Raw genomic sequence first — 26,477 nt, forward strand, 5'->3', positions numbered from 1 at the left:
ATAATAAATATGCCTGACCAGTTCATCCATATCGCATTTCCGAACTACTGTGCGTGTGGGAACCTGGCGGCAAAGCTTTGGCATTTTACATTTTCCCTTGTGGCGAACAGGTCTATCTCTGGATGACCCCACTGCTGGAAGTACGGTTGGAGTACTGATGGATGTATCTCCCACTCGTGCATTTGGTGGCTGTGCCTGCTGAGCAGGTCCGCCATCTGATTGTCCTTGCCTGGGAGGTGTTCTGCCATGAGGAAGATGTTTCTCTGAATGGCCCACTTCCACATGCTCTGAGCCAGATGAGACAACTGTGGAGAGTGTGTACCTCCCTGCTTCTGTATGTAGTACATGGCCGTCATGTTGTCCGTCCGGATCAACACTACCTTGTTGCACAAATGTACCTTGAATGCTTTCATTGCCATGAAGATAGCCATCAGTTCCAGAAGGTTGATGTGCATCTTCTTCTGCTGTGCTGCCCATAGTCCCTGCACTGTGTAGTGGAGTACATGAGCTCCCCATCCCTGGAGAGATGCGTCCGTCGTCAGTATAATCTGTGGCACAGGCTCTTGGAACGATCGGCCCCTGCAAAGGTTTTGTGGGTTCCACCAATGCAGAGAGTTGTATGCGCAACCGGTCACCAACACTAGGTCTTTCAATTGTCCGTGAGCCTGATTCCACTGACGTGCCAAGGACTCCTGAAGCGGACGCATGTGTAGTCTCGCGTGCTGGACTATGAAGATGCAGGAGGCCATCATGCCTATCAACTGCATGAACACTCGTGCTGGAAGCGAGTGTTGTGGTTTGAATTTCTGTATCAGCAATTGCATGCTGTTGATCCTCACTGAATTTGGCTGTGCTTTGGCTGCCAGAGTGTCTATTGTCGTGCCCAAGTACTGCCGTACGTGGGCGGGCTGAAGGTGGGACTTTGGATAATTCAGTGAAAACCCCAGATCGTGAAGAAGGTGAATGGTGTGGGACATGTGGGTGGCACATTGCTGGGCCGACTTTGCTCGGATAAGCCAGTCGTCCAGATAAGGGTAGACGTGAACGTTCGGTCTCAGTAGGTGTGCAGCCACTGTCGCCAGGCACTTGGTAAACACCCTGGGTGCTGTCGTCACTCCGAAAGGGAGGACCTTGAACTGATAATGCTGATCCTGAATGGTAAATCGGAGATATTTTCTGTGTGACGGGTGTAGCGGTATATGGAAATATGCATCCTTCAGATCTAGTGTTGCGAGGAAATCTCCCTGACTGAGTAACGGTAGAACCTGCTGTAATGTGAGCATGTGAAAGTGTTCTGATAGGATGTACTGGTTTAGGGGCCTGAGGTCCAGTATGGGTCTGAGGGACCCGTCCTTTTTTGGGATCAAGAAGTATAGCGAGTACACCCCTGTACCTCTTTGTTCTACAGGCACGAGCTCTATGGCTCCTTTTTGCAGCATGCTGACTACCTCCTGCTGCAATAACTGTAAATGCTCTGCGGACATAGGACGGTGTCTTGGGGGTATGTTGGGTGGAGTGGATGTTAACTCCAGACAATAACCGTACTGGATAAGCTGCCTCACCCACCTGTCTGTAGTGATGGATTTCCAGACCGTCAGGAACTGTTTTAGTCTCCCCCCGACCGGTGTGATATGGTCGGGGGGCAGTGACAAGACGTCACTGTTTGTTAGTGGCGGAGGATCGGGAGTTGTTGTTTCCACGACCTCTGCCCTTGGTGCTGTTTCCACAATAGCCACCCCTATTGTTCTTGTTGTAGGTGGTCTGCGTGCCTCCTTTACTGTATTGTGTCTGCTGGGACACCTGGCCTCTGGAAGCTCCTCTATTGTTGGAGCGACGAAAAGAACCACCCCTGAACTGCTGCGACTGTAGAGCCCCCATAGACTTTGCAGTCTCTGTGTCCTTCTTAATTTTTTCTAAGGTGGTGTCCACTTCTGGGCCAAATAAGTAAGCAGGGTTAACCGGCTGATTGAGTATGGTGGTTTGTATCTCAGGCTTGAAGCCGGAGATTCTCAGCCAGGCTTGTCTTCGTAACATAACACTTGTATTAATCGCCCTGGCTGCAGTGTCTGCTGCGTCTAGCGCACACTTAATAGATGCATTTGATATAAGTTTCCCTTCTTGTATTAGCATCTCTGCTGCCTCCTTATACTCATCTGGCAAGTGTTGCAACAGGGTCTCGAGTGTATCATAATGAGCCCTGTCGCACAAGTTACTACTTGTGTAACGATATATCTGTAAGAGACATTAGTTAGTGATAGATTCCTTACCTTAGAATATCCCCAGGCGTCAGACTGGATCCAGAAAATTTTGCGTAGCAGTACCCTTGCGCGTCGGTAGGCGTCGTCTGCGGCTCCGCGTCCGTCGTCGGCGTCGTGGGCGCCGTGATGACGTCGTCGGAGTATATAGACGCCGCCTCCGCGTGCTGACGTCAGTTCTTAGCCACAGCTTTTCCGCGCCAGAAGCGCAGAGCCATGACAAAAACCGACACTGGTGCCAAGAAACTAGGGCCCTGAAAGGGGATGACCTTAACCCTAGATATCGGTTCGCAGAACGGGGAGGATGGGTGGGTCGGTAAGGAATCTATCACTAACTAATGTCTCTTACAGATATATCGTTACACAAGTAGTAACTTGTGCATCTGAAAGAGACACGTTAGTGATAGATTCCTTACCTTAGAATAGATACCCCAGCAATACCATCCCCGTGGTGGTGGGTCTGCGAACCAATATTCACACCAGAAAATCCTGGAGAACGGAACGGCCGAAGTAGCCATCCCTCCGGACTGGACTGTTCAGGCAGTAGTGCCTCGCAAACGTGTGCAACGAAGCCCACGTGGCAGCCTGGCAAATGTCCTGCAAGGGCACACCTCGGCCCAAGGCAGTTGTAGTGGCCGTGGCTCGAGTGGAATGAGCCCGCAGCCCAACAGGTGGTTCCTTCTTAGCCAAGGAGTAACACGCCTGGATGCACATGATAATCCATCGAGAAATGGTCCTCTTGTGCACCGCTTTCCCTTTCTTAGCGCCCGCGTACCCAACAAAGAGTTGGTCATCCACCCGGAACTGGCGTGTGCGATCCAGATAGAACGAGAGCGCACGTTTTGGGTCCAGACGGTGGAGCCTCTCCTCCTCTCTCGAGGGGTGCGGAGGCGGAAAGAAGGTGGGCAATGTGATGGACTGCCCCATGTGGAAGGTCGTGACCACCTTAGGCAAGAAGGAGGGCCTAGTCCTCAAAACAACCTTGTCCGGATGGACTGAAAGGAAAGGAGGCTTACAAGAGAGGGCCTGGAGCTCACTCACTCTCCTGGCAGAGGTGATGGCTACCAGGAAGGCAGTCTTCAAAGAAAGAAGGCGAAGAGGACAGTTGTGAAGTGGCTCGAAGGGAGCGCACATCAGAAATGTTAGAACCAGGTTCAAGTCCCACTGAGGCATCACGAAAGGAACAGGAGGAAAGGTATGAGTGATGCCTTTCAGAAATCTGTTTACTATAGGGGACTTGAACAAAGAAGGTTGATCAGGCAGCCTCAGAAAGGCTGAAAGAGCCGAAAGATAGCCCTTGATAGTGCCCAGAGCAGAGCCCTGCTGGGCAAGAGAAAGAAGGAAGAGAAGAATCTCAGAGAGAGGGGCATTGAGAGGATCCACAGCCTTTGCTGTGCACCATGCCACAAATCTGTTCCACCTGCAGGCGTATACCGTTTTTGTGGAGGGACGCCTGGCTGCCAGAATGATGTTGCAAACTTCAGGAGGCAAGTCAAATGGCCTCAACTGTCGCTGCTCAATCTCCATGCATGGAGGTGGAGACTGGACAGGTTCGGGTGGAGGACCGTCCCCTGCTGCTGCGACAGAAGGTCCTCCTGAAGAGGCAGACGAACCGGGGGATCGACTGACATACTGAGTAGCTCGGGATACCAGTACCTTCGTGCCCAGTCCGGAGCCACAAGGATGACTTGTGCCCGGTCGCGCTTGATCTTCTTCAGCACTCTGGGCAGAAGAGGTATAGGCGGAAAGGCGTACAACAGACCGCAGCTCCACTCGCGACGAAAAGCGTCTCCGAGCGAGTGCCGCCTTGGAAATTCCAACGCGCAGAACTGATGACATTGCGCGTTCTCTTCGGTGGCGAATAGATCTAACCAAGGCTCTCCCCAACGCAGAACGAGGCCTTGCGCCACGTCCGAGTTCAGACGCCATTCGTGATCCATCGAGCACCGACGGCTGAGTTCGTCCGCCCTGGCGTTCAGAGAACCTGCCAGGTGTTGAACCACCAGAGTCACGCCCTGATGTTCCAGCCATTGCCAGAGGCGCAGAGCCTCCTGACATAGGGTCCACGACCCCACACCGCCCTGTTTGTTGCAGTACCACATGGCGGTGGTGTTGTCGGTGAACACCTGCACTGCACTCCCTCGGACAGACGGGAGGAATGCTTTCAGTGCCAGACGAATCGCCCGCAGCTCCAACAGGTTGATATGGAGCCGGGACTCCGCCGGAGACCAGAGTCCTCTGATCTCCGCCTCTCCCAAGTGGCCTCCCCAGCCCTGGAGGGACGCGTCCGTCACAACTACGTGCTCCGGTTGGGGAAGGGAGAGGGATCTGCCGTTGACCCAATCGCGGTCCGTGAGCCACCACTGCAGCTGTCTCGCAGTGCCCTCCGAGATCAGGACATGGTCGGAAAGGTTGCCCCGGTGCTGGGCCCACTGAAACTTCAGGTCCCACTGCAGAGCCCGCATCCGCCACCGTGCGTGATGCACCAGAAGGATGCAGGAGGCCATCAGCCCCAGAAGCCGCAGCGTCAGCCTGACCGAAACCCGGGATAACGGCCCGAAGATCGGAATCAGGGCCTCAATATCCCGGACTCGCTGTTCGGGCGGATAAACCCGAAACTGCGCCGAGTCGAGAACCGCTCCGATGAAAAGGAGCTTCCGAGAGGGGCACAGGTGTGACTTCGGCACATTGATGGAAAATCCCAGCCTGTGCAGGAGATCCGCCGTAGTCTGGAGGTGGTTGACGACTGCCTGGGGCGAGCCCGCCTTCAACAACCAGTCGTCTAGGTAGGGGAAGACTGAAACCCCTAACCTGCGCAGGTGAGCTGCGACCACCGCCATCACCTTCGTGAACACCCGTGGGGCGCTGGTAAGGCCGAAGGGGAGCACGGTAAACTGAAAGTGCTCGGGCCTACCGTGAACCGCAGGTAACGCCGGTGGGCCGGCAGGACGGGGATGTGGAAATACGCATCCTGCAAGTCCAACGCTACCATCCAGTCTCCTGGGTCTAGGGCAGCCAAGACCTGAGCCAGTGTCAGCATTTTGAACTTCTCCTTCCGGAGGAAGCCGTTGACGTTCCTCAGATCCAAGATAGGGCGTAGGCCCCCTTTGCCCTTCTTGGGTACCAGGAAGTAGTGGGAGTAGCAACCACGTCCTACTCCTGGCCCAGGAACGCGCTCGATGGCCCCCTTGGCCAAGAGGGCCGAAACTTCCTCCTGCAGGAGCCGCAAATGATCCCCCGATACGCGGTGGTGTTGCGGTGGCATGGCTTGAGGGGTCGTCTCGAAGGGGAGGGAGTAGCCCCTTCGGACGATCTGCAGCACCCACCTTTCCGAAGTGACTGTGCGCCAGTGAGAGTGGTGATGGCGAACCCTGCCCCCCACTGGCGTCACATGGGCCGAAAAGCACGGACTAGGAGGGTTTAGAGGCGGATGCTGCGGGGGCAGGTGTGGACTGGCTCCGCTTGCCTCCCCGACCGCCTCCACGGCGGTTTCCACGGCCGCCGCCGCGCTGGACGACAGTTTGCGGCGAGTGGCTGGCGGCACGTGTGGGGACGCCCCTTCCTTGGCCACGAAAGGAGCGAAAGGCACCCACTTGCTGGCGCGGGCCGAGAGGCCCAAGGACTTGGCCGTAGCCCTGGACTCCTTAAAGCGCTCAAGCGCGTGGTCTGCCTTGTCGCCAAAGAGGCGACGGCCATCGAACGGCATGTCCATGAGTGTATTCTGGACATCAGCCGAGAAGTTGGCGGATCTGAGCCAGGCGTGGCGTCGAATAGCCACCGTCGTAGCCATCGCTCTGCCCAGCGAGTCAGTTGTATCCAGTCCGCACCTGATCGAATACTTCGCTGCGTCCCGGCCCTCCACTAGGGCTTGGCCGAGTTTGGCCCGTACCTCCAACGGACACTCTGGCAGCACTTCCGCCACCGTTTCCCATATAGAATGGGTGTAACGGCCCAAGAGGCATGCGGTGTTGGAAGACCGCAGTCCTAAGCTAAGGGACGAGAACACTTTTTTTGCCAAAGGCCTCGTACCTCTTGGATTCCCGGTCAGGGGGAGCCGTCGGGAAGGCGGTCTGGGAGTTAGAGGCCTGGATAACCAGGCTCTCGGGGGTGGGGTGGGCGGACAGGAAACATGGGTCGCCCGGGGCCGGGCGGTGGCGTCTGGCCACGTTCCTATCTACAGGCGAACCTGTAGCGGGCCTGGACCAAGTGCCCAAAAGAACGTCCGACAAGGCCTCATTAAACGGCAGCATAGGCTCCATGGAGCATGACTGCGGCTTAAGGACCTCAGTGAGGAGGTTAGTCCTCACGGCCGCGACGGGGAGCTCAAGGCCCAACGCCTTAGCAGCCCTCATCAACACCACACTATATGTCGCGCCCTCCTCCGAAGCCACGGAAGGAGGAGAGACGAATCCAGGGTCTGGAGAGGTGTCCAGGCCACTGGCCTCCCCAAGGTCTCCTGTCAAGTCCATGTTAGACTGACATTCCCTTGTCAGAGGGTCCTCAGACCCCTCCCAATCCTCCTCTTCCCCCATCTCCTGAGACTCAGGGTCATAAGTGAATGAGGATGGGTCATAGGGATGGAACTCCCCGACCTGCGTCGAGATCGGCGCCGACAGGCTCCGTCCCGACGCCGGAACCCATACAGAGGAGGCAGTAGGGACGGCGTCGGCCGAGGTCGACGCCGGAGGGGACACCACACGACCGACCCCGGGGGGGTCGTAAGGTCCACCGGGGACGATCCAACGCCCGACGAGGGCCGAACGGTACCCTGCGGCGTCGGGCCCGAAGGCACCGACGACGCCGGGACCGCAGAACCCTGTGGCGCCGAGCCCAAGGGCAGCGGCGGCGTCGGGATCGTGGAGCCCTGCGGCGCCGGCGCCGAAGACGCCGGCGGCGTCGGGCCGAAGCACCCGACGGCGTCGGGGTCGCAGCCCCCGACCCACTAGGGCCCCCTGACGGGTTCGCTGGGCCCGAAGGCGCCGCGGAACCCGTCGGAGAAGAAAGGGACCTCATGGCCATGAGGAAGCGCTCTATCTCCTCCGGCGTCGCGTTCAGCCCAGGGACCGGGGGGTATGGAGCCGAACGCGGCGCCCGCGACTCACGAGGAGCCGCGTGGGCGTTGTCACCCGAACCCCCGGCCGCATCGCGCGAGCGTCGGGGGGAGTCGGAAGAGCGATGATGTCTCTTCGACTTCTTATGCTTCTTACCTGACGACTTGGACCCGGAGGAGTGGCGCCGACTCCCGGAGCTGTGACGGCTCCGCCCCCGCGACCTGTCCCTCGACCTCCCGTGGGACCGGGACCTCACACGGCGCGGGGCCGACTGGCGGATCTCGAGTCGCCTGCGGGACCGCTCCCGCCTGGCCTTCCTCGAGAGGGCCCGACAGTCGGAACAGGCCTCGTCGTCATGGTCGACGCCCAAACACGTCAGGCACAGGCGGTGCGGATCCGTAATCGACATGAGGCGTTCGCACTCGTCGCAGTGCTTGAAGCCGGGCATCCCTAACGGCACCGTCGGAGTCGTGAAGACTTCGAAATAGATCAAAAGATCTAAAAAGTTAGTCAAAAAATGACTAGGGAACTGCTTTTTCCAGATCTGCGCTGGCTGGCGCGGAAAAAAGAAGAACTGACGTCAGCACGCGGAGGCGGCGTCTATATACTCCGACGACGTCATCACGGCGCCCACGACGCCGACGACGGACGCGGAGCCGCAGAGGACGCCTACCGACGCGCAAGGGTACTGCTACGCAAAATTTTCCGGATCCAGTCTGACGCCTGGGGATATTCTAAGGTAAGGAATCTATCACTAAAGTGTCTCTTTCAGATATATCTGGCTAAGAGTGCCTGTGTGTTGGAGATTCGCCAGGCATTGGCCGCTTGAGCGGCCACCCTTTTTCCTGATGCTTCTAGCACTTTAGATTCCTTGTCAGGGGGAGGAGCATCACCTGTTGTTTGCGAGTTCGCTCTTTTACGAGCATTGGAAACAACCAGAGAGTCCAACGGCAACTGTCCCTTGATATACGTAGGGTCCACAGGTGCTGGTTAGTATTTTTTTTCAATTCTGGGGTTTACTACCCTTGCGGTCTCCTTAAAGATGTCTCCAGCGTGTTTCAGGACACCTTTTAGCATGGGTAGAGGCTGGACAGTTCTCTCGGAGGTTGAGAAGGTGTCAAACAAAAAGTCCTCTTCAATAGGGTCAGCATAGAGCTGGACATCATGATTTTTTGCTGCCCTCTCAATAAGCGCATTAAACGCATCCGTGTCTTCTGTAGGTGAGGTTTTAATAGCATAGACATGACTGTCCGGGGCAGTTTGTGGATCCCCTGGGTCAACAGCGTCTGTCCAGGGTTCAGTGTGATCTTCTGGATCAGTGTCTACAGGATAACTGTAATCCTCATTGTCACCATCCCCTACATCCACATCTGAATGTGTGGGTGAAATAGGGGCAGGGTCTTGTCCATATGGTCGTAGAGGTTCAAAAAGAAGATGGGACGTAGCAGAATCCCCCTTTTTCTTCAATGGAATTTTATATGACTCCATAGGCTGTTCTGGGGCGATCTTTCGCTTGAAAATGGAAAGTCTACCAGTCTCAGCGTTGATGAATTGCCTCGACTGATCTTCCAGCAGAGGCTGTCGATGCTTGGTGGCCCCTTCCGTAGTTGTATATTTTGGCCCCATGGACACCTTTTTGGCCGCTTCGACGCCAGTCTTAGGGGCGAACGCCTTAGGTACCACTGTCGGCGGCAGTGTAAACTTAATCGGTGCCGACGACTTCGGAGGTTTACTGACTGGCTTCGGAGGTGGAGTGGCCTTCGGTCCGACAGCAATAACCTTCTCTTTAATGCGCTGAAGCGAGTCCTACACCTGCTTCGAAAAAGAGGTGGATGGCTGTTTTGACTCGACGGGGCCTTTAGAGCCACTGCTAGTCGTGGACTCGAGGTCTTTACTGCCCTTAGCCTTGTCGAGTCGACGTTTAGGATCGAGAACGTTCTGAGTTTCAAGTCCCTTGTTTGTGTCTACGGTCTTCGGTGCCGACTTCTTCGGGTTGATGTCCTTGACCATTTTCTTCAGTGCCCCGGCCTTCGGCTCGACACCCTTTAGCGACCTCCCCGGGTCGATAACACTCTTCTGTTTCGTCGGTGCCGATGGTTCAGAAGCCTTCGACCCGACCAAAGTAATACGTACTTTCGGTTTAGATTTCGTTTCCGGTGCTTTCGGTTTTGTAGACACTGATGCTTTTGGTTTCGATTTTGATCGTTCAACCGATGGCTCGTTGGAAATGTCCGTAGCCGGGCCTTGAGGCGAGGCTGTAGAACTATGCGTTTGATCTCGGGTAAGGCCATGTGGCGATCCCTCGACCTGAGCCTTATAGAGTGTTTTAGTCTCGGCCCCCGTACCAACGGTTGGGCCTAGCTCGTCGCTCGAGCTATCTTCCACAGCCACAAAGGCCTCATCGTCGGCTCCTACCTCGTCGATGTCTTCATTATCGACCATTTCCACATCTGCGTCGTAACTGGAGTCGATCTCCGATGCAGGATCAGACAGGTTCTCTTGAACTTCCTGCTCGACTCCCTCATCTTCCTCGGCATCGAAGATGTTCACCGGGTCAGGTGCAGTCTGGTGGGCCTCCTTTCGCGCTGCGCGTCGAAGGCGAATCGTCTTCTTGAAGCGGGACCGAGAACAAGCCATACAGCAGGCTTCATCGTGATCCGGAGACAGGCACTTGTTGCACACCGGGTGGACATCGATGTGAGGATACTTGGAGTTGCAAACGGGACATCTTTTGAACGGGCTCCGTTCCATAATGGATCGTCGATAAGGCCTCTGGCGTCGACCGGGCCTTTAGTGCTGAAAATCCACGCAGCTCTTCTTGACGTCCGGCTCGAGGATAGAGCTGGAACAAGTACTGGGCACCGATCGCAAAGACAATACCGACGATAACTAAAGGCCTTTTGACCAAATATAAAGTTTTTTATCGATTCCGAACTTGAGTTAACAAATATACATCCGAACCCAATGGCAGAAAAAAACAATCTGAGGATGGAGAGGATGCCCATGCACACTGTAGTCCAGGGGAGGAGCCACCTATCTTGTGATACTTCGAAGACTCTTACAGGACAACAATGTGCAATCATCCTGACCCAACACTAGGCGGCAATCTATGCACAGATATGAATTCAGCAGCCCACATGCCTCGAACAAGAGCTGACAGAAAATATGTGAAGTGAACGGTGAAAACGCCTCAGAATCAAAGCAAAGCCTGAACGCGCTCCAGGAAAGCAATAAAACCCATGCATGCAACAGTACAAAATAACGATAAGCATATAATAACATCAATAACAATCCCAAGCACTAAACAGCCCAAAGGTACTGGAGAGTACTTATCTTTGATGCGGAGCAGCGAAGAAAGAGGGAGAATGGACACTAGCAAAAGACTATATCGGACTGGTTGCCCCTGATTAGACATAATAATAATAATAATAATAATACAGCATTTTATAAATCGCGAACAGCTACCTCACACGGAGGTGTCCCGGCGCTAGAAGAACAGGCTTGACCACGAGGACCAGAGTTAAGCACCTAGCGCGGTTGGGTGAAAAGCCAGGTCTTCAGCATCTGCTTAAAGCAGGACATGGTCTCTGATCATGATTGGTTGTTGTCATGATTGTTTCTTAGACTACGTTTTCCCTGTGGTTCATGGGAAAAGTAGTTTTTTGTTACCTTCGTGCTGCTAATGGAATAAAAGTGAAGAAAGAAGGCATAATCCTGGCCTCCAGTCCCGACATAGAATCAGGAATAAGGCTAACATTAATGAAATCCTTAATAAAAGAGTGGCAGAGAGATTCCAAACAGATACGCGGGATAATTACGAATATGGCGAGATGATGGGGAAGCACTTGGCACTCAGAGTGAGGCAAAAAGCAGCAGCAAATAATATTTTTAAACTAAGAGGAATAGAATGTAAGATATCTACAGATCTTCTGGTTATTTTAAATATTCTCACAGACTTCTATCAAGATCTATATCGCTCAAGAGGCCCTGGGCCAATGACAACAGAGGAAGCAACAGGGAATGGCCCCCCTCAGCTGCTAGAGCTAGAAGACATATCCCTGAATGAGGTCCTTGAAGCATTGCAGACGATGGCCCCGGGCAAAGCGGAGGGCCCAGATGAAATCCCGATGGAGATATATAAAGTGCTACAGCCAGAATTTGCGCCGCTAATGTTAGATTAATTTCTAGCGGTACAACAGAAGGGGGTCCCGCCCCAGTCGTGGCAGGAGGCCAACATAGTGATCCTTTTGAAAAAGGGGAAGAACGCTGAGGACCCTGCCTCATACAGACCAATATCATTAATCAACACTGATGAGAAACTATATTCCAAGATTATGTATGGCTCTAAGATTATCTAAAATAATCGGGACACTAGTGAGCCCATGGCAACATGGCTTCATACCGGGCAGAGGAACAACGGATCATGTCCGAAAGGAAACCTCCTTATTTGATATAGCTAAAGCCACGGGTACGCAGATGTCTCTGATATGATTGGATGCGCAGAAAGCATTTGACCTAGTAGAATGGGCATATTTGTGGCAAAATTTAAGATCTAATGGCTTTGGTCCACAAGTTTTAACTGCCATTGAAGCTATGTATGTCCAAGCTCAAGCAAAGATACAACTCTAATGGGGAGGGAGTCGGGTAGGATTGAGATCACACGTGGTACAAGGCAGGGGTGTCCCTGCTTCCCTTTGTTATTTGCGCTCTCTATAGACCCCCCTAATTAGATCTCTGTTGAATGATAATGTATTTAAATCAGTAGAGGTCCGGGGATACACTACCAAAGTTCTAGCCTACGCTGACAATATCGCAGTTGTTACCCCAGACCCACAAGGGGCAATAGCCAGGACAAACAAAAATAGTCTGTACTGGGACTACGCAATTTCAGGACTCCTGAAGGATGGAATCAGTTACGTATCTAGGGGTAACTATTGCAGCAGAAGTTGGAAAAATATGGGAAATCAACTTGGCTCCTCTTTTAAGGAAAATGGGGGAGACCTGAAGAGAATGGATAATCTACATCTATCCATTATTGGAAGAGCTAATGTCATAAAGACGACGATGTTTCCTAAGATTTTTTACTTCATTCGGTGCATACCCTAGGAACCTGCTAACTTGTTTTTTAAGTAAATGGGCTGTTCTCTCAATATATATGGGGTTATAAGAAAATCAGGAGGTCGCTGAAATTAATGGTTTTACCACAACACCGAGGGGTGCTGGCAGTCCCTAATGTACTACATTATTACTGGGCAGTAATGTTGCATCATAGGACTACCTTATTTAGACCAAATGTTTGGGATCAGGCCATGATAATAGATTTGGATAACGGAACCCCGCCATCAATTTATGAATTAGCAGTTGGGAATCTTGCACCAGGCTTATTAGTGAGGCAACTCGAGGGTAGCTATTATAAAAAAAACACGTTTTAAGACCATAAGAGCAGCGTGGAATTTGTGGTGGAGGGTTAGTAAAACGTTGAAAATTCCCAGAATTCAGAGATATGTGTCCCTATGGGGCTCCTCAGTCTTTTCGACTCCATTTTATGACAAAATAAGCAGAATATGGGAAAAGGCAGGAGTTAATAAAATCGAAGATATTATGGAAATTAATGGCCTTGTTCCATTTAAGGAACTTGAGGAATGATATGGGTTAGACCCTAGAACACTTTTAAAATATATACAAGTTAGTGAGATAATAAAAAAAACAACCATACAACCTTCCAACCTTGCCCTCATCCCGAATTTAGACTACCTAAAAAAAAACAGGCCAGAGTAAAGGATCTGTACGCTATGCTGATGGAGGCTAATCAGGATGACATAACAAGAGTAGAAAGTGGGTGAGCGACTAAACTGGACAACCCGGACGTAGATCTGTGCAGATCATTAGAATTATCAAAGAAAGTATTTCTGTCGGCTAACCTTAAAGCCCAGATTTTTAAAACAATTTTTAGGCTTTACTTTACACCAGCTAAACTCTGGGCATGGGGAAAAGGGATAATAACAAATGTCCAAGGTGTGATCAGGCCTGGCTGATTTGGTCCACATGTTCTCTGACTGCTACAACTGGGACGAATTAAAGGAGGGGATTGAAACGTTTTTAGGTCAAAATTTGGGGCGGGACGTCTCTAAAACACCAACCATATAGGTATTTGGCTTTGATAAAAGTTTACAGTTAGCACGGCCCCAAATCTATTCCTGCTTCATGGTAATAGCTATTTATCGTATAATGATTTCGTCAAAGTGGAAGGATGAGGATCCTCCAACCTATCAGGCATGGTATGCCAGACTGTATCATGTGTACAATTTGGAAATGGCAGGTCAGGGGCCGGTTACTTTGGGGCCCAATGATAGAACAGTAGGCAAAAAATAATAAGAATAATTTCTTTTGGTACACTGCTTGATCTTGGTAGTTTGTTTCGTATTCTTTGTTGTTCTTGTTTTCTCTAAAGGAAAGAATGTAACTATTGCTTTCTGGAAATAAAAAATAAAAAAAAATAAAAAATCTCAATATGAGATTATGTAATAAAAAGCAGGTTTTTCTATGTATCTGTTTGGCAAGGCAGTCGTGCTCTGAGGTAACTATGGCTTGCGCCCGTGTCAGACACTGCCAATTTCCCCACATATTGAATCCGTCATTACATCTTTGATAATATCAGTGTAACATTTGCTGTAAAATTATTGATGAGAAAACTGTTCATGGCGGGGAGGGGGGGGAGGGGATGGGGGCGCGTTATAGTTACTTGAGATACCAAGTTATAACCTAGAGTTCTCGGCTTCTTTCTTGCATAATTTATGCAACACTCCGAAAGGGTATTGTTTTGACTAATACCGAGTGCTCCCTTGTGTCTGGACAAAGCTAAACCTCCCTGAAGAGTTATAATGGTAGCGAACCACGTGTCATGGGATGCTTTTATTCATTACAGGTTGACTTGGATGGAATTTCACTAGTACAAAGCTGTAATACTGTGCCTGTCATTTTACAGCTTGGCCTGGATGGCACTGTGCTAATCCTATGATTAAAAATGTTGCTGTAGAAATGGCACAAGACTTTGTCCCCTTTGGGCTCAATATGGATGGCACGATGCTAATTCTATGTCAGGACCGGAGGCTTCGGATTATGCTTTTCTCTCTTCGCTGTTTATTCACATAAAACCACACAGCAGCCAGAAAAGCATCAAAAAACGTGAATTTTTTTGTATTCCAAACACAGGAATCATCAGAAAAACATCATAATAACATTTCTTAGAACCACAAATCCCATCAGTCCAACATTAGGTAGTCCTTTCTTAGTGTCCATAGATCCGAAGATAGGGCGTCCATCTTGTGAACTCCTCCTCTTTCTTCGCTGCTTCGCAGCCAGTTAAGTGCTATTTCTCCCTCTCTCTCACAGTTTTGTGTCTGAAGGGGTTTTTCTTGTTTATTGTATATCCTATTTTGTGTAGGTTTGTTGCTTATTCTTTGGTGGGTTCTGTGGGTTTTTTTCCTTCTACAGAGCCCCTTTCATCGCGGGGACGCATTCGCCCCTTACGCGATGTCCCCGTGTGTTCCGCGGTGTCGATATCACCGCTAGAGGGCGCCGTAGCGTCTCGCCTGCCCTAGCGCGGTTTCCGTCTCGCTGACTGGAGCCGCGCTGGGAGGACGAAGTCGCGCCGAAGCCCTGTTACCGCCTAACCCTGACGCCCTTCTTGGGTTGTATTGTCCCGTGTTTTGAACGCCCCGTTGGGGTCTGTATTGGTGGTTACGACCACGTTGACGCCTTCGGGCAGGTTTGAGCACCCCTTTTTTCCTGCATTGCTTCCGCTGGGGTGTTACCCGCTTAAGCGCGCTGGGAGGCGGTGTGACCCGGTCTCTGTGAGAGGGTCGGCGCGCTAAGAAGGCTGGTGCTGCCTTCGTGACTGCCTGGTTCCGCCGGCGTAAAAAATCCGCTAACCTCCGGTTGCCCCATATTTGGCGGTTATCTACGCCATCGAAACCCTCAGATCCTTATATTTTATTGCTGCGCGTTAGGTGTGCCATGGCTGAGGGATATTACGTTGAGGAGGAGGAATCCCACCAGTACCTCCAAGACGACGAATTTTATGCGGCTGTAGACCAGTCAATTTATCGTTGTGTGCAGGAGATTGTAGGGCCCATGGAAGACAGGCTATCGGCCCGCATAGTAGAGGAGTGCGCCAAGTTGGCGCCGAGCCTCGCGGGGGTGCCCGCCACTGATCCCAGTCAGCCACCAGCGGCCAAGAAGGTGTGTAGGGACGCAGGTCCTGGTGGCGCGCAGGGCGTGGACAAGGACGCCTGCAAGCGCCTACGGGACGCTTTTCTGGCTAAGGCGACCGTGCCTGCCCCTGCGTCGCTCCCGCCTCCGGTCCCCTCGACATCGGCTGGTACTGCCCCTCCCTCCCCGGGGGGAATTTCCCCCGCGGATACAGACGAGGATGACGAGGATTCCGTGCGGTCTTGGCGACCGTCCACATCCGCGACGGAGTTGCCCAAGGACACTTCGGGCATGCTCGACCCGGATGAAATAATTCACCCACGGTCGGCTGCTTGGACGCCTGGGGACAAGGTCGCGCAGTTTGTGGCGGGCCGCCTCCGCAAGCCCTTAGAGAAGGAGGCGCGCAGTTGCCTGAGGGGGGAGTGTCCCCGTCCTACCCTAGAAGGTAAGGTGGCTAGGACACCTGAATTGGATGGGAAGATGGCCACATTCATGGCCAAGTTTGTGAAGGACCCTCGTAAGGGGATCGATCGTTCTTGGCGCTCATGTCAAGACAAGCTGTTGGAAGCCATAGGCCCCCTCACCAAGATCCTGGACATGGCCGAAGAGGCCAAGGTGTCGGGCAACGCCATATGCCCGGAGGTGTTATCCAATTGGGCGCAACGTGCCGTCATATTCTTGGGGAACGCTAACTGCGCCCTCTCCACTGAACGACGTCGTTCTCTGTTAATCAAATTGGACCCCAAATTGGGGGATTTGGCCTCCTCGGAGGCAGGCGCGGTCGCGCAAGGGGGTCTCTTTGGAGAACCGTTTATAAAAGAACTAGGTAAATTTGTCTCAACTTTCAATTCGCTGGACAAGGCCCAGTCCACCATCAAAAGTGTCTTCCACCAGCGTTTTTCCCGGGGGGCTGGTCGTGGCAGGGGCCTCACGACCGGCCGTGGCGGTCAGCAACAACCCAATAAAGGGCAGGGCTCCGGCAGAGGAAACTACAACACCTCTGCACACTACAACAACTTCTACCCGACGAGGGGTCAACGCTTCCGAGGACGTGGAGGCTTCAGGAATGACTCCGGCGGCAACATTTCCCACGGTGAGTGTGATCCCTGCGGATCAAGTTATAATTGGGGGACGGTTGGCATGTTTCCCACAGGCTTGGGCGGCTATTACAACGGACGCATGGGTCCTTCAGACCGTGCGGGGGTTCCGCATAGAGTTTTACGATCAGCCGCGCCAGCTACAGCCGCCTCGGCCTATAACTTTCTCTCAACCAGACGTGCTGTTGATCGACGAGGAAGTCTCGGCAGTGCTGCGCAAAGGGGCTATTTGTTGAACAACGCGTCACCTCGGGGGTTTCCTGAGCAATATTTTTCTCGTGGAGAAGGTGGACGGGGGCAAACGGCCAGTCAGCAACCTCAAAGAGTTCAATGGCTGGGTAGTGTACAACCACTTCAAGATGGAGGGCATCCATCTGTTGAGGGACGTGCTGCTCCCAAACGATTGGATGGTTCGCCTGGACCTCAAAGACGCGTACTTGGTGGTCCCCATCCATCCACCTCATCGCCGTTTCCTCCAGTTTTGCTGGAAGGGCATGGTTTTCGAGTTCAAGGCCCTTCCATTCGGGCTTTCCTCGGCCCCTTGGTGCTTTACCAAACTTCTGCACCCAGCGATCGAGGCCCTGCGGAGTCAGGGGATTCGGTTGATCGTCTATCTGGACGACATTTTGCTGATGGGCCAGGACCCGAGCAAGTTGACCGCTCATCTATCCCAGACAGTCTCCCTGTTGCAAGGTCTGGGTTTTATTGTCAACAAGGAGAAGTCGGCTTTCACGCCCGCCCAAACCATGGTGTTCTTGGGCTTCGTGGTAGATTCGGTGCACTCTACTCTCAGTCTTCCGTCCAGGAAGATGGCCAAAATCAAGCACGTACTGCGGCAGACAATTTCCAAGTCGCACACCTCTCTCCGGCAGGTTGCCAGAGTGGTGGGTCTTCTCTCGTCGTCTATTCAGGCGATTTTTCCGGGTCCTCTTCATTACCGGGCCCTCCAGCGCCTCAAAGTGCATCATTTGCGCAGGGGGCTGTCTAACGACCACTTGATTCCCCTGTCGGTGGAGGTCAAGGAAGAAATGTCCTGGTGGCTCGCCCACATGGAGGCGTGGAACGGCCGAGCGATCTTCGGTTCCGTTCCGGACTTGGTGATAGAGTCCGACGCCAGCAGGTCCGGTTGGGGCGCCCGCTGCGGGGATTTCTCCACAGGCGGCGCTTGGTCATCCGACGAACAGCGGCTTCACATCAACTGCTTGGAACTTCTAGCAGGATCCTTCGCCGTCCGTTGCTGGACCAGAGATTCAGTAAAGTCTTGTGTCCTTCTACGAATGGACAACGTTTCGGCGGTCCGGTATGTGAACCATTTGGGAGGTCCGCGCTCGCGGGCACTAGCGGATTTGGCGACTTTTGGGACTATTGTCTCGCCCATCAGATCTCGGTGACGGCAGAATACCTTCCGGGGCAGGCCAACCAAGTGGCGGATTGGCACTCGCGATACCTGCGAGACTCCAGCCTGTGGAAGCTGGATGTTCAGGTGTTCCACTGGCTGACGACGTGCTGGGATCCTTTTTCCATAGACCTGTTCGCATCCCGTCTGGACTTCCAGCTGCCGAGATTTTTCAGCTGGAGACCGGATCCTCTGGCGGAGGAGACGGATGCGTTCCTCCAGGACTGGAGTCAGGAACGACCGTATGCCTTCCCGCCTTTCTCCATGATAGTGCGGGCCGCGGCCCAGCTTCGCCGGCAGATGGCGGACGTAGTGATGGTGACGCCCGTGTGGAGGTCGCAAGTATGGTTTCCGGTTCTTCTGGAACTTTCCTGGGGTTTTCCAATCCTACTCCCCCGGCTCCCTCGTCTTCTCCTCAATCCGGACGGGGATCCTCACCATCTCCTCCAGGGTTCTCTCCGCCTCATGGCATGGAGGCTTTCAGGAGACGTTGGTCGCTCCCTGGCCTTTTGGACTCAGCTCAGCACCTTTTGTCCAAAGCCTGGGCAGGTAGCACTGCAAAAAGATATAGATCGGCTTGGACCAGGTGGGTTCGTTGGTGTCTTCGACGGGATTTGGATCCCATGGTAGCAGGTCTCGTTCCCCATCCTGAATTTCCTGGCGGAACTATCTACGGCCGGCTTAGCATACCGGACTATTAACACGATACGGTCTGCCATATCAGCAGCTCATGAGAAGTTGGATGGAGTTGCGGTCGGGGAACATCCCCTCGTCTGTCGACTCCTCAGAGGAGTGCGTCTTGCTTTACCACCGGAGCCACGATATTCTGTCCTTTGGGATGTTAACGTGGTGTTGAACCTTTTTCTTTCTTGGCAGCATAACAAGTATCTCTCCTTAAAGGAACTGTCTGCTAAACTGGCGATGCTCCTCTGTTTGGTGTCATGTTGCAGGGTGTCCGAAGTGCGCGCCTTAGATATCACGGCGAGAGCGTTTTCCCCGGATGGGGTCACCTTTACCGTGGGCCGCCGCACAAAATCTGCTACAAGGTCTATTTCTTACCCTGCTTTTGCGGATGTCCCTAAGTTGTGTGTGGTACAATGTTTAAAAACGTATGAAGATGTCACGACAGAACTCCGCCCTCCGGGCGAGCGACAGTTGCTCATTGCGTTACGCAAACCTCACAAGGCAGTCTCTTCCCCCACTATAGCCCGTTGGGTGCGTTGGGTGTTGCAGGAAGCTGGTATTGATACAAAGCAGTTCGGAGCTCACTCCACAAGAGGAGCCATGGCCTCAAAAGCATTTGCCCTTGGGGCACGTTTAGAAGACCTCATGCGCGCTGCGGATTGGTCTTCGGATTCCACCTTCAAAAGGTTTTATTTCAAGCCGGTGGTGGATATTGCTAGTTTGGTGGTGAACAAGCTTTGAACAAGCATAATCCGAAGCCTCCGGTCCTGACATAGAATCGAAATTTGCCTAGCTTAGTAACGGTAAGTTTCAATTCTATTAAGGACACGGAGGCGAGGATTATCCCACCCATACCTTCTACGGAGATCCCACCCGTACTGGAGTAAGTAATCTTTTTTCCGGATTGCATTATGGATTTACTGTTCTCTTTGGTTGCATGTCATTGACTTGTTGCAATGCTTTCGTTGACTTGCCTTCAAGCTTAGCGGGTATGGCAAAGCTCACGTTGTTCTTTTTCCGCCAGGTAATGATGGTGCGAAACAGGATCGTTGAGACTTTGGCCTGACTCGCGACGAAGAAAGAGGAGGAGTTCACAAGATGGACGCCCTATCTTTGGATCTATGGACACTAAGAAAGGACTACCTAATGTTGGACTGATGGGATTTGTTGTTCTAAGAAATGTTATTATGATGTTTTTCTGATGATTCCTGTGTTTGGAATACAAAAATTTTCAAGTTTTTTGATGCTTTTCTGGCTGCTGTATGGTTTTATGTGAATAAACAGCGAAGAGAGAAAAGCATAATCCTCGCCTCCGTGTCCTTAATCGAATTGGAACTTACCGTTACTAAGCTAGGCAAATTTAAGACATTTGAGGCAAGGAAATTCAAAGTGTCACTGGTGTTGTAGGGTGCTCTATACAGGAGCTGCTGTCCGCCTAAACTTGGGAACTACCCAGTGTTCACTGCTTCTTTTTTTGCATAATGTATGCATCACTCTAACCCTGAAAGGGTATGGTTTTAATATATATATGATTTGGTGTGCTGGGTTGATTGATGCACTGCTGGGATTTATTGCCTACAAAGTCTCTACATGGAATTCAACTGGTCTGGTGTGAAGGGGTGAGGTGGGGGGCAAGGGAAGGAGACGTTATTAAATAAGCTGGTGCATTACATGCATGTCCCCTCTGGGCATGTCTATATACAAAGGAGTTATATTTCATTAAGTTGAGGATTGGGATACTGAAAAAAACACGGTTAAAGTTATGGTTGGCTTTGGTTATAACACCCCAACTTCTACATAAACAAACAATGAGATTCATGTAAAATAAAGTATGGTAACGGAGTAAAACCAAAATCACTTAAGGTCGCAAATTATGATTAGCTCCACAACTCCTAACTCGCACAACAGCCATGCAAACCGTGACTATGAGCAGGCCCCTGTGCCAGACTCACCGCAGGCGGTCATCCTCCACCTCATATTGTCTCGGGCTGCTTTACACCCAGCTTACCTGATCAAATCTGGTGTGGTGACGGCAAGGTTGAGAAAAATGCCGCAGGTGGTTTGCAGGCTGTATTCCTGGGATGGAGGCAACTGTGCAGTGGAGAACAACTCCCACTGCAGCCGGAAGTACTCACAAAGCAGAGCTGGCAGTCCCTGGGATATCAGAATACTGCGTGGGGCATCTTCTGCCGTGAGGTGGTACAGGCCCGGCAACAGGAACCTAGGAGCAGAAGGAAATACAGACAACTCAATCAGGACAAGTTAGCAGTTTTAGAAATCAAAATCTACAAAACGTTTATTCTTATACAAAGAAACAATATCCAAATGCAGAATGGCTATTCGTTTTTCTTGTACAACTGACATCTAACTTGGAGAAAAAAGAATGTGAAGAAGGAACCGTAGTCCAGTGGAAAAATGAAAGGAACCGGAAACAGAGGTTTTAACTCTATCTTTTCTACCTGTGGAAAAATCACTGGATATTTCTGTGCCAAAGCTTGCTCATCTGCCAAAACAGTGTGCTTCAAACTAGGCTAGGCACTAGTAACTAGCACAAAATATAGTTGAAAATGTATATGTTCCAGATTTTTATAAAACGTGCAATGTTCAAGAGACAAGTGAAGGGTGCCCAGCATATCAGGAAGAGATTACGATTTACACGTTGTATGCTACCGGTAGACTTTCAACACGGCAATTCACCCAAAAACAAAGCGGTGCTGCCCCGGGTGGAAGGCCCACCCCAATTCCTTTGGGGCATATGCGCTGAACGTCATAATCCACAGGCACTGCAGCTTTAAACATAAACAAAGGAAACGTGTTAAAGGCATCCAGCGGTCAAACATAATCCCGATTGTGGCTTAGTGGAGTACATTTCAATTACTTGCAGAAATGAAATTTGATAAATGTTAATTACTAAATAAACACTTCTTGTACGTTTCCTAATTTGCAAGCTACATGACACTGACAAATCTGGCCTCTTATCTTTCTCCGTTTCCCCTTCAGGATTCCGGAAACTTGTCTTTACTCAGCCTACTAGCGTTTAAGAGCGTCAAATGTGAAGCCAAGTATTTGGGGCAATGAAGAGCAGCTCAAAGAATGGAAGCTGATATTTGGAAGGCCACAGCAGGGGGCGAGTTATATCACACCCCCTCAAACAAGAAGCTGAAGACTGCAGCAATGAGAACAAAGAGAATGCTGAGGTGCCAAGTGTGAAAACCCAGCAGTAGAAAAGTGTTACAACCATGCACAGCAAGGGTGATGCCTCATGTAGAGAATTGTGTGCACTTCTTAACTGAACATCATTATTTATATGGCATACTGCCCCTTTGACATGCCCAAAAACTGTAAAAAACCCAATTCATTGGTACTCTAGTTACCCAGTACTTAGAGGTAAGGAAGGCTGAGTTGGCTCTTCCAGATTTTGAACTAAAAACTTACTGAACAATCATGCATTTCTTATCGTGTCCCCTTCTGAAACCTCATCTGAAGTAATCGATCTAATTCTGAAGGTATTCTTGGCGGATTGTGAGACATCGCTAGAAGTATTCTTCTAGAATACTGCCTGTAGCGTTGGCAGCCACATGAGAAATGTATTACTTCTGGGAGCCAAGTATGCAATTACATTTCTAAGAATTCACTTACAGCAATGTGTGCAGTCCCTGAAGCACCACTGTCAACAATTTGGCCAACCCTAATGGCCTCACTTGTAGTACTGGGGTAAATTCAAGAGGCCTTGGCTACAGTATTGTGTCCTGTGTTCAAGGACTTGAATGCAGTACTGTGACTAGTTCTGAAAGATTTACATAAAGTAAAGTATTGAGTCAGTTCTATAGACCAACTGCAGCATTAAGTCCAGTTTTGGGGGCTGCGGGGAGGGATTACAAGTTGTACTGTGTCCAGTTTTGCAAGCCTCATCACCAGACAGCAACTTACACATTGCATTCAGTCTGAAGGTAGGATAATCATGTGATTTAAAGTTCGAATCCACAGGATCTAACTGACTCAACACAAATATGTACACTCTAAAGAAGGGATGACTTAGGACTCATTTAAATCAATGTGCATGTGTGGAATGTGGTTTAGAAACGTGAGCCATTCCATTTCAGCATTATTATGCTTTCTTCCCCAGGCCACAGCAGGTCTGTACTGTGCCTTCTAATCACCCTGGCTCTGTAACTGATAGAAGCTGGGTGGCTGTTTGATTTGGTCAGGTGCCGTGCCAGGCCCAGAACAATGTGACCCAGCGGCTGCTGTTTTAATGGAGCACCCGCCTCCTCGGCACACCAACAAGTTCCGGGTCCAGTATCCTGCTCAGTCAAGAATCAAACAGCTAACTAGAGGCTAGAGAAAACAGGAGGCGGGGTGGAACATATTTTTTAATATGTTAATTGAGTACACAAATTGTTTGCTTGCCACTTCGTACGCTCCGAGCTCTTTGAAAAGAAGAATCAAGGAGATGCAAAACTGAAAGCCACGCAGGGCCTTAGGCCACCTAGTCTCCACTCGTTAAACCGCTTTCGTGATCTGGGGACATCTTGTTACCAATTCTTTCAAAAAGCGATGGTAAAAACCCCTACATAATAACTGGGATGTGAAGCCCCACATAGTTAAATGGTAGCATACCTTCTGTGAGGATTCTGCTAAGCTCTTCTTCTACTGCAGTCGGTTCAGCAAAGAGGCCCTATCCATAGCTTCCACATTGTTGCAGTACAAGATGTCGCTTTATTTTGGGATGTTCCTTTCTCGGACAGCTTGGGACACTAAAGTAACCCAGCTATTATCAACTAATGTCTTTTACTAAATACAATTCACTGGTGTGGGTCAATAAGCTTATGCTAAGATCAACAGCAGAACACAACGATAGCAGCGCCAGCAGTATTGTCTTTGGCAGTGCTGAGGCATTCTGATGTGGTGGTTTAGATGACTAATAACCTCATATGCTCACGCCAAATGCCAAACAAAGGAAGCAAGGAGTCAAACTGAGCAGGGTAGGGGTGTGGTGGAGGGGCGGAGGGGCAGATGCTTCTGGAAGACAGGGAATGGACAGGCACAATGACTTGAGAGCAGAAGGGAGGAGAGGATGAATGGGTATTTTTGTTAAATTAAATACAGGTTTACAGCTATTCTCTGTGAATTAAGAATAGGCTTCAATGATTGTCATGTAATTGTTGGAATATGCTGCCATGGGCTTCTGCCGGATTAACCCTTTCCATGCGGCCGCGATTCCCCTGGTGTGCTGTAAACAGCACGAACAGGGGCGGGCCGTGACGAACCCCAGCCGTCATCAGCACACGAGCACCGTAGTGCATGACGCCTGGGGTTCGTCATCAGCATGAAAGGGGTTAATGATAAGGAAGCTAATGCTGTAATCTCTCGAACATTTTTACCTAAGCTGTCGATGTAATGTCTTTATTGCTGCTTTTGTTTCTAATAAAAACTGTTTAAAAAAAAAAAAGAATAGTTTCAATATTGTGGGCGCTGCCGTGGGTCAAGGCGCGGACAGATTTCCGTCAGAATTTTAGCAGACAAGCGAGGTTGGCACAGTCCCTACACCAGGTATACGAGTAGGCTTATGAGCGGGGACTATTGCCCCCAACCATGCTGGAAGGGGAGATTTGTAGGTTTTTGAAGCCTGGGGGGACAGCTGGGACCTTTCAGCCTATCACCGCTCACCTTGATTAATTCAGACATCGAAATATTGTGTAAAGTTTTGGCACATCATTTGGCCCGTACATGCCTCACTTGATCAGTGGGGACCAATGTGGGTTTATACCCAGTCACAATACTGGTATGAATATACAGCAGCTAACCCATGTCCTGCACGAGGTACAACACGGGGACGAGGAGCTGGCCCTGGTATCCCTATATCTCAAAAAAGCCTTTGATACGGTTCACTGGGGGTACCTGCTGGAAGTACTGAGGGAGGTGGGGTTCGCCCCACGATATCTGCATTGGGGGAAACATTTATACACAGAGTTGTGCGCCCTGGTCTGCATGGACCAGAGTCGTTCTGAGGGTGGACGCTGGAGAGGGGCATGCGCTAAGGTGGCCCTTTGCTCTTCTGCTCTTCGCGCTGGCCATAGATCTGTTGGCAACATGGGCGCATAGGGATCTTGAGCAGTGGGGTATCCGGACTTGGGGCTTTCAGGTGGCGCTTGAGGACTCTCAAATATTACACCTCAATGTGCACAGGACGGTCAATGAGTTGAGGCAGTCGATGCGTTAAGGCGGTAGGTGTCCTTTTGGAACAAACTGCCGCTCTCTTGGATGGGTAGACTGGCAGAGTCCAAGATGATAGTGCTGTGGTGTAGCTTATATATGCTCCAAAGTTCGTGGTGCCCTATCCTTATGCAGGTATTTAGGCAGTTGATTTCTATACTGGCGCTCCGCTCCATCGAGAACTTTCAGTATGGATTCTTGAGCCGGTGCAGAAAATGATGGACAATATGTCCTTCCAGGCATGGGGGGAGGGAGGTTGTGAACAGATGGCTGACTTAAGGTATGAAAAGCTAGAAGAGGAACTCAGACGTGGACGGATCTTTGTAACACATTACTAATAGCTGACTCAAATGAGAACAATCAGAATGAGTCAGGTATGAGTGAGGATACGACAGTGGAGGAACTGGAATGAGTATACCGTCAGGCTCCTTGATTCCTAATGCTTTATTGTATCATAAGTCAAGAGGTCCCACCCTAATCATTATAGTCTGCTGTACTATCCACCAGCACGTGCTCTTCAATGCTGCACACATGTTGCGTATTTGTTGAAAAGATAAATAAAAGTAATAAAAAAAAATAATATATATATATATATATATTCCACCTCTCGAGTAGACAAACTACCAGTGACGAGACTCTGTGCTGACCAAAGTGTTTATTTCATGTCAATAAAAAAAATGAAGATTCCCAGTTTTAATTAAACAAAGGGTAAAAAGATAGGTCATCTGTGATGTCCTCTATCCTCCACAAACTTCTCTTAATATTTCTCAATCTCAAAAAATTAAAATGGCTGTGCCCGATTGAAACCAAGAAATCAATAGTACAACTACTTCCTATAATTCTTTGTGGAAACTGTTCACACTGAGTGGTTGTTGCAAAGTCATCCTTTGCCCTGGGCACCCCCAACTTTTTGCTGACTGGAACTGGTGGTAACTGACTGACTGACTGACTGACTGACTGACTGACGGGCTCTGGGCTCTGGGCTCTGGGCTCTGTTTAACCAGGGCCAGGGCCAGGGCCAAGCTAAAAGGAACACATTAGAACACAGTTAAGACACCCAACATACACTAGGGTACACTATATTATGGTAGGGTACCCCTGTAGTTGGCATGACCTACCACCTAGCCCCTAGTATGTAATAGGACAGGGGATTGAAACTACCTAGAAGTCTCCAGTATGCTGGGGCATGGCAGTTTAGAGGCCAGCAGATTCTCTGCACCAACATGTGTGTAGTGCTGAAGCCTGAGGTCAGTTTAAAAGCTGCACTGGTGGCCAGGACAGCCTTTTAAACCTTAAATTGTGCTCAAACTCGACTTTGGTGGTAGGGGCCCTAAAAATTAAAAACCTACCATGTTGTTGCATATTAGGGACCCCCAGGGTCACCCCTAGGTATCCCAGGGGTGGGGGGACAGTTATCTATAAGGAGCGCCCTTATAAAATGAGTTTTTAGAAGCCTGGGTAAAGTGAAATTTTACATTTCACTCCCCACATTGTCTTAAAGAGGTGCTCAAATTCCACTTTGATGCTGGAAGAATTGGGTACGGGTGATCTGCAATATTTCTGCAGA

General features: G+C 50.7%; 1 protein-coding gene across 2 annotated transcripts in view; it reads right to left on the reverse strand.

The window, feature by feature from the left end:
- The window catches only part of NCDN (neurochondrin), a 211,851-nt gene that overhangs the window by 85,215 nt on the left and 100,159 nt on the right, over positions 1-26,477 (reverse strand). For both annotated transcript variants that reach the window (XM_086956510.1, XM_086956509.1), the window contains exon 5: positions 20,703-20,915. In XM_086956510.1, the coding sequence (XP_086812636.1) occupies positions 20,703-20,915 (213 nt within the window). The remainder of the gene's footprint in view (positions 1-20,702; positions 20,916-26,477) is intronic.

The sequence above is a fragment of the Lissotriton vulgaris genome, chromosome 2_1 (assembly GCF_964263255.1).
Source record: "Lissotriton vulgaris chromosome 2_1, aLisVul1.2, whole genome shotgun sequence".
In the NCBI taxonomy this organism is placed as follows: domain Eukaryota; kingdom Metazoa; phylum Chordata; class Amphibia; order Caudata; family Salamandridae; genus Lissotriton; species Lissotriton vulgaris.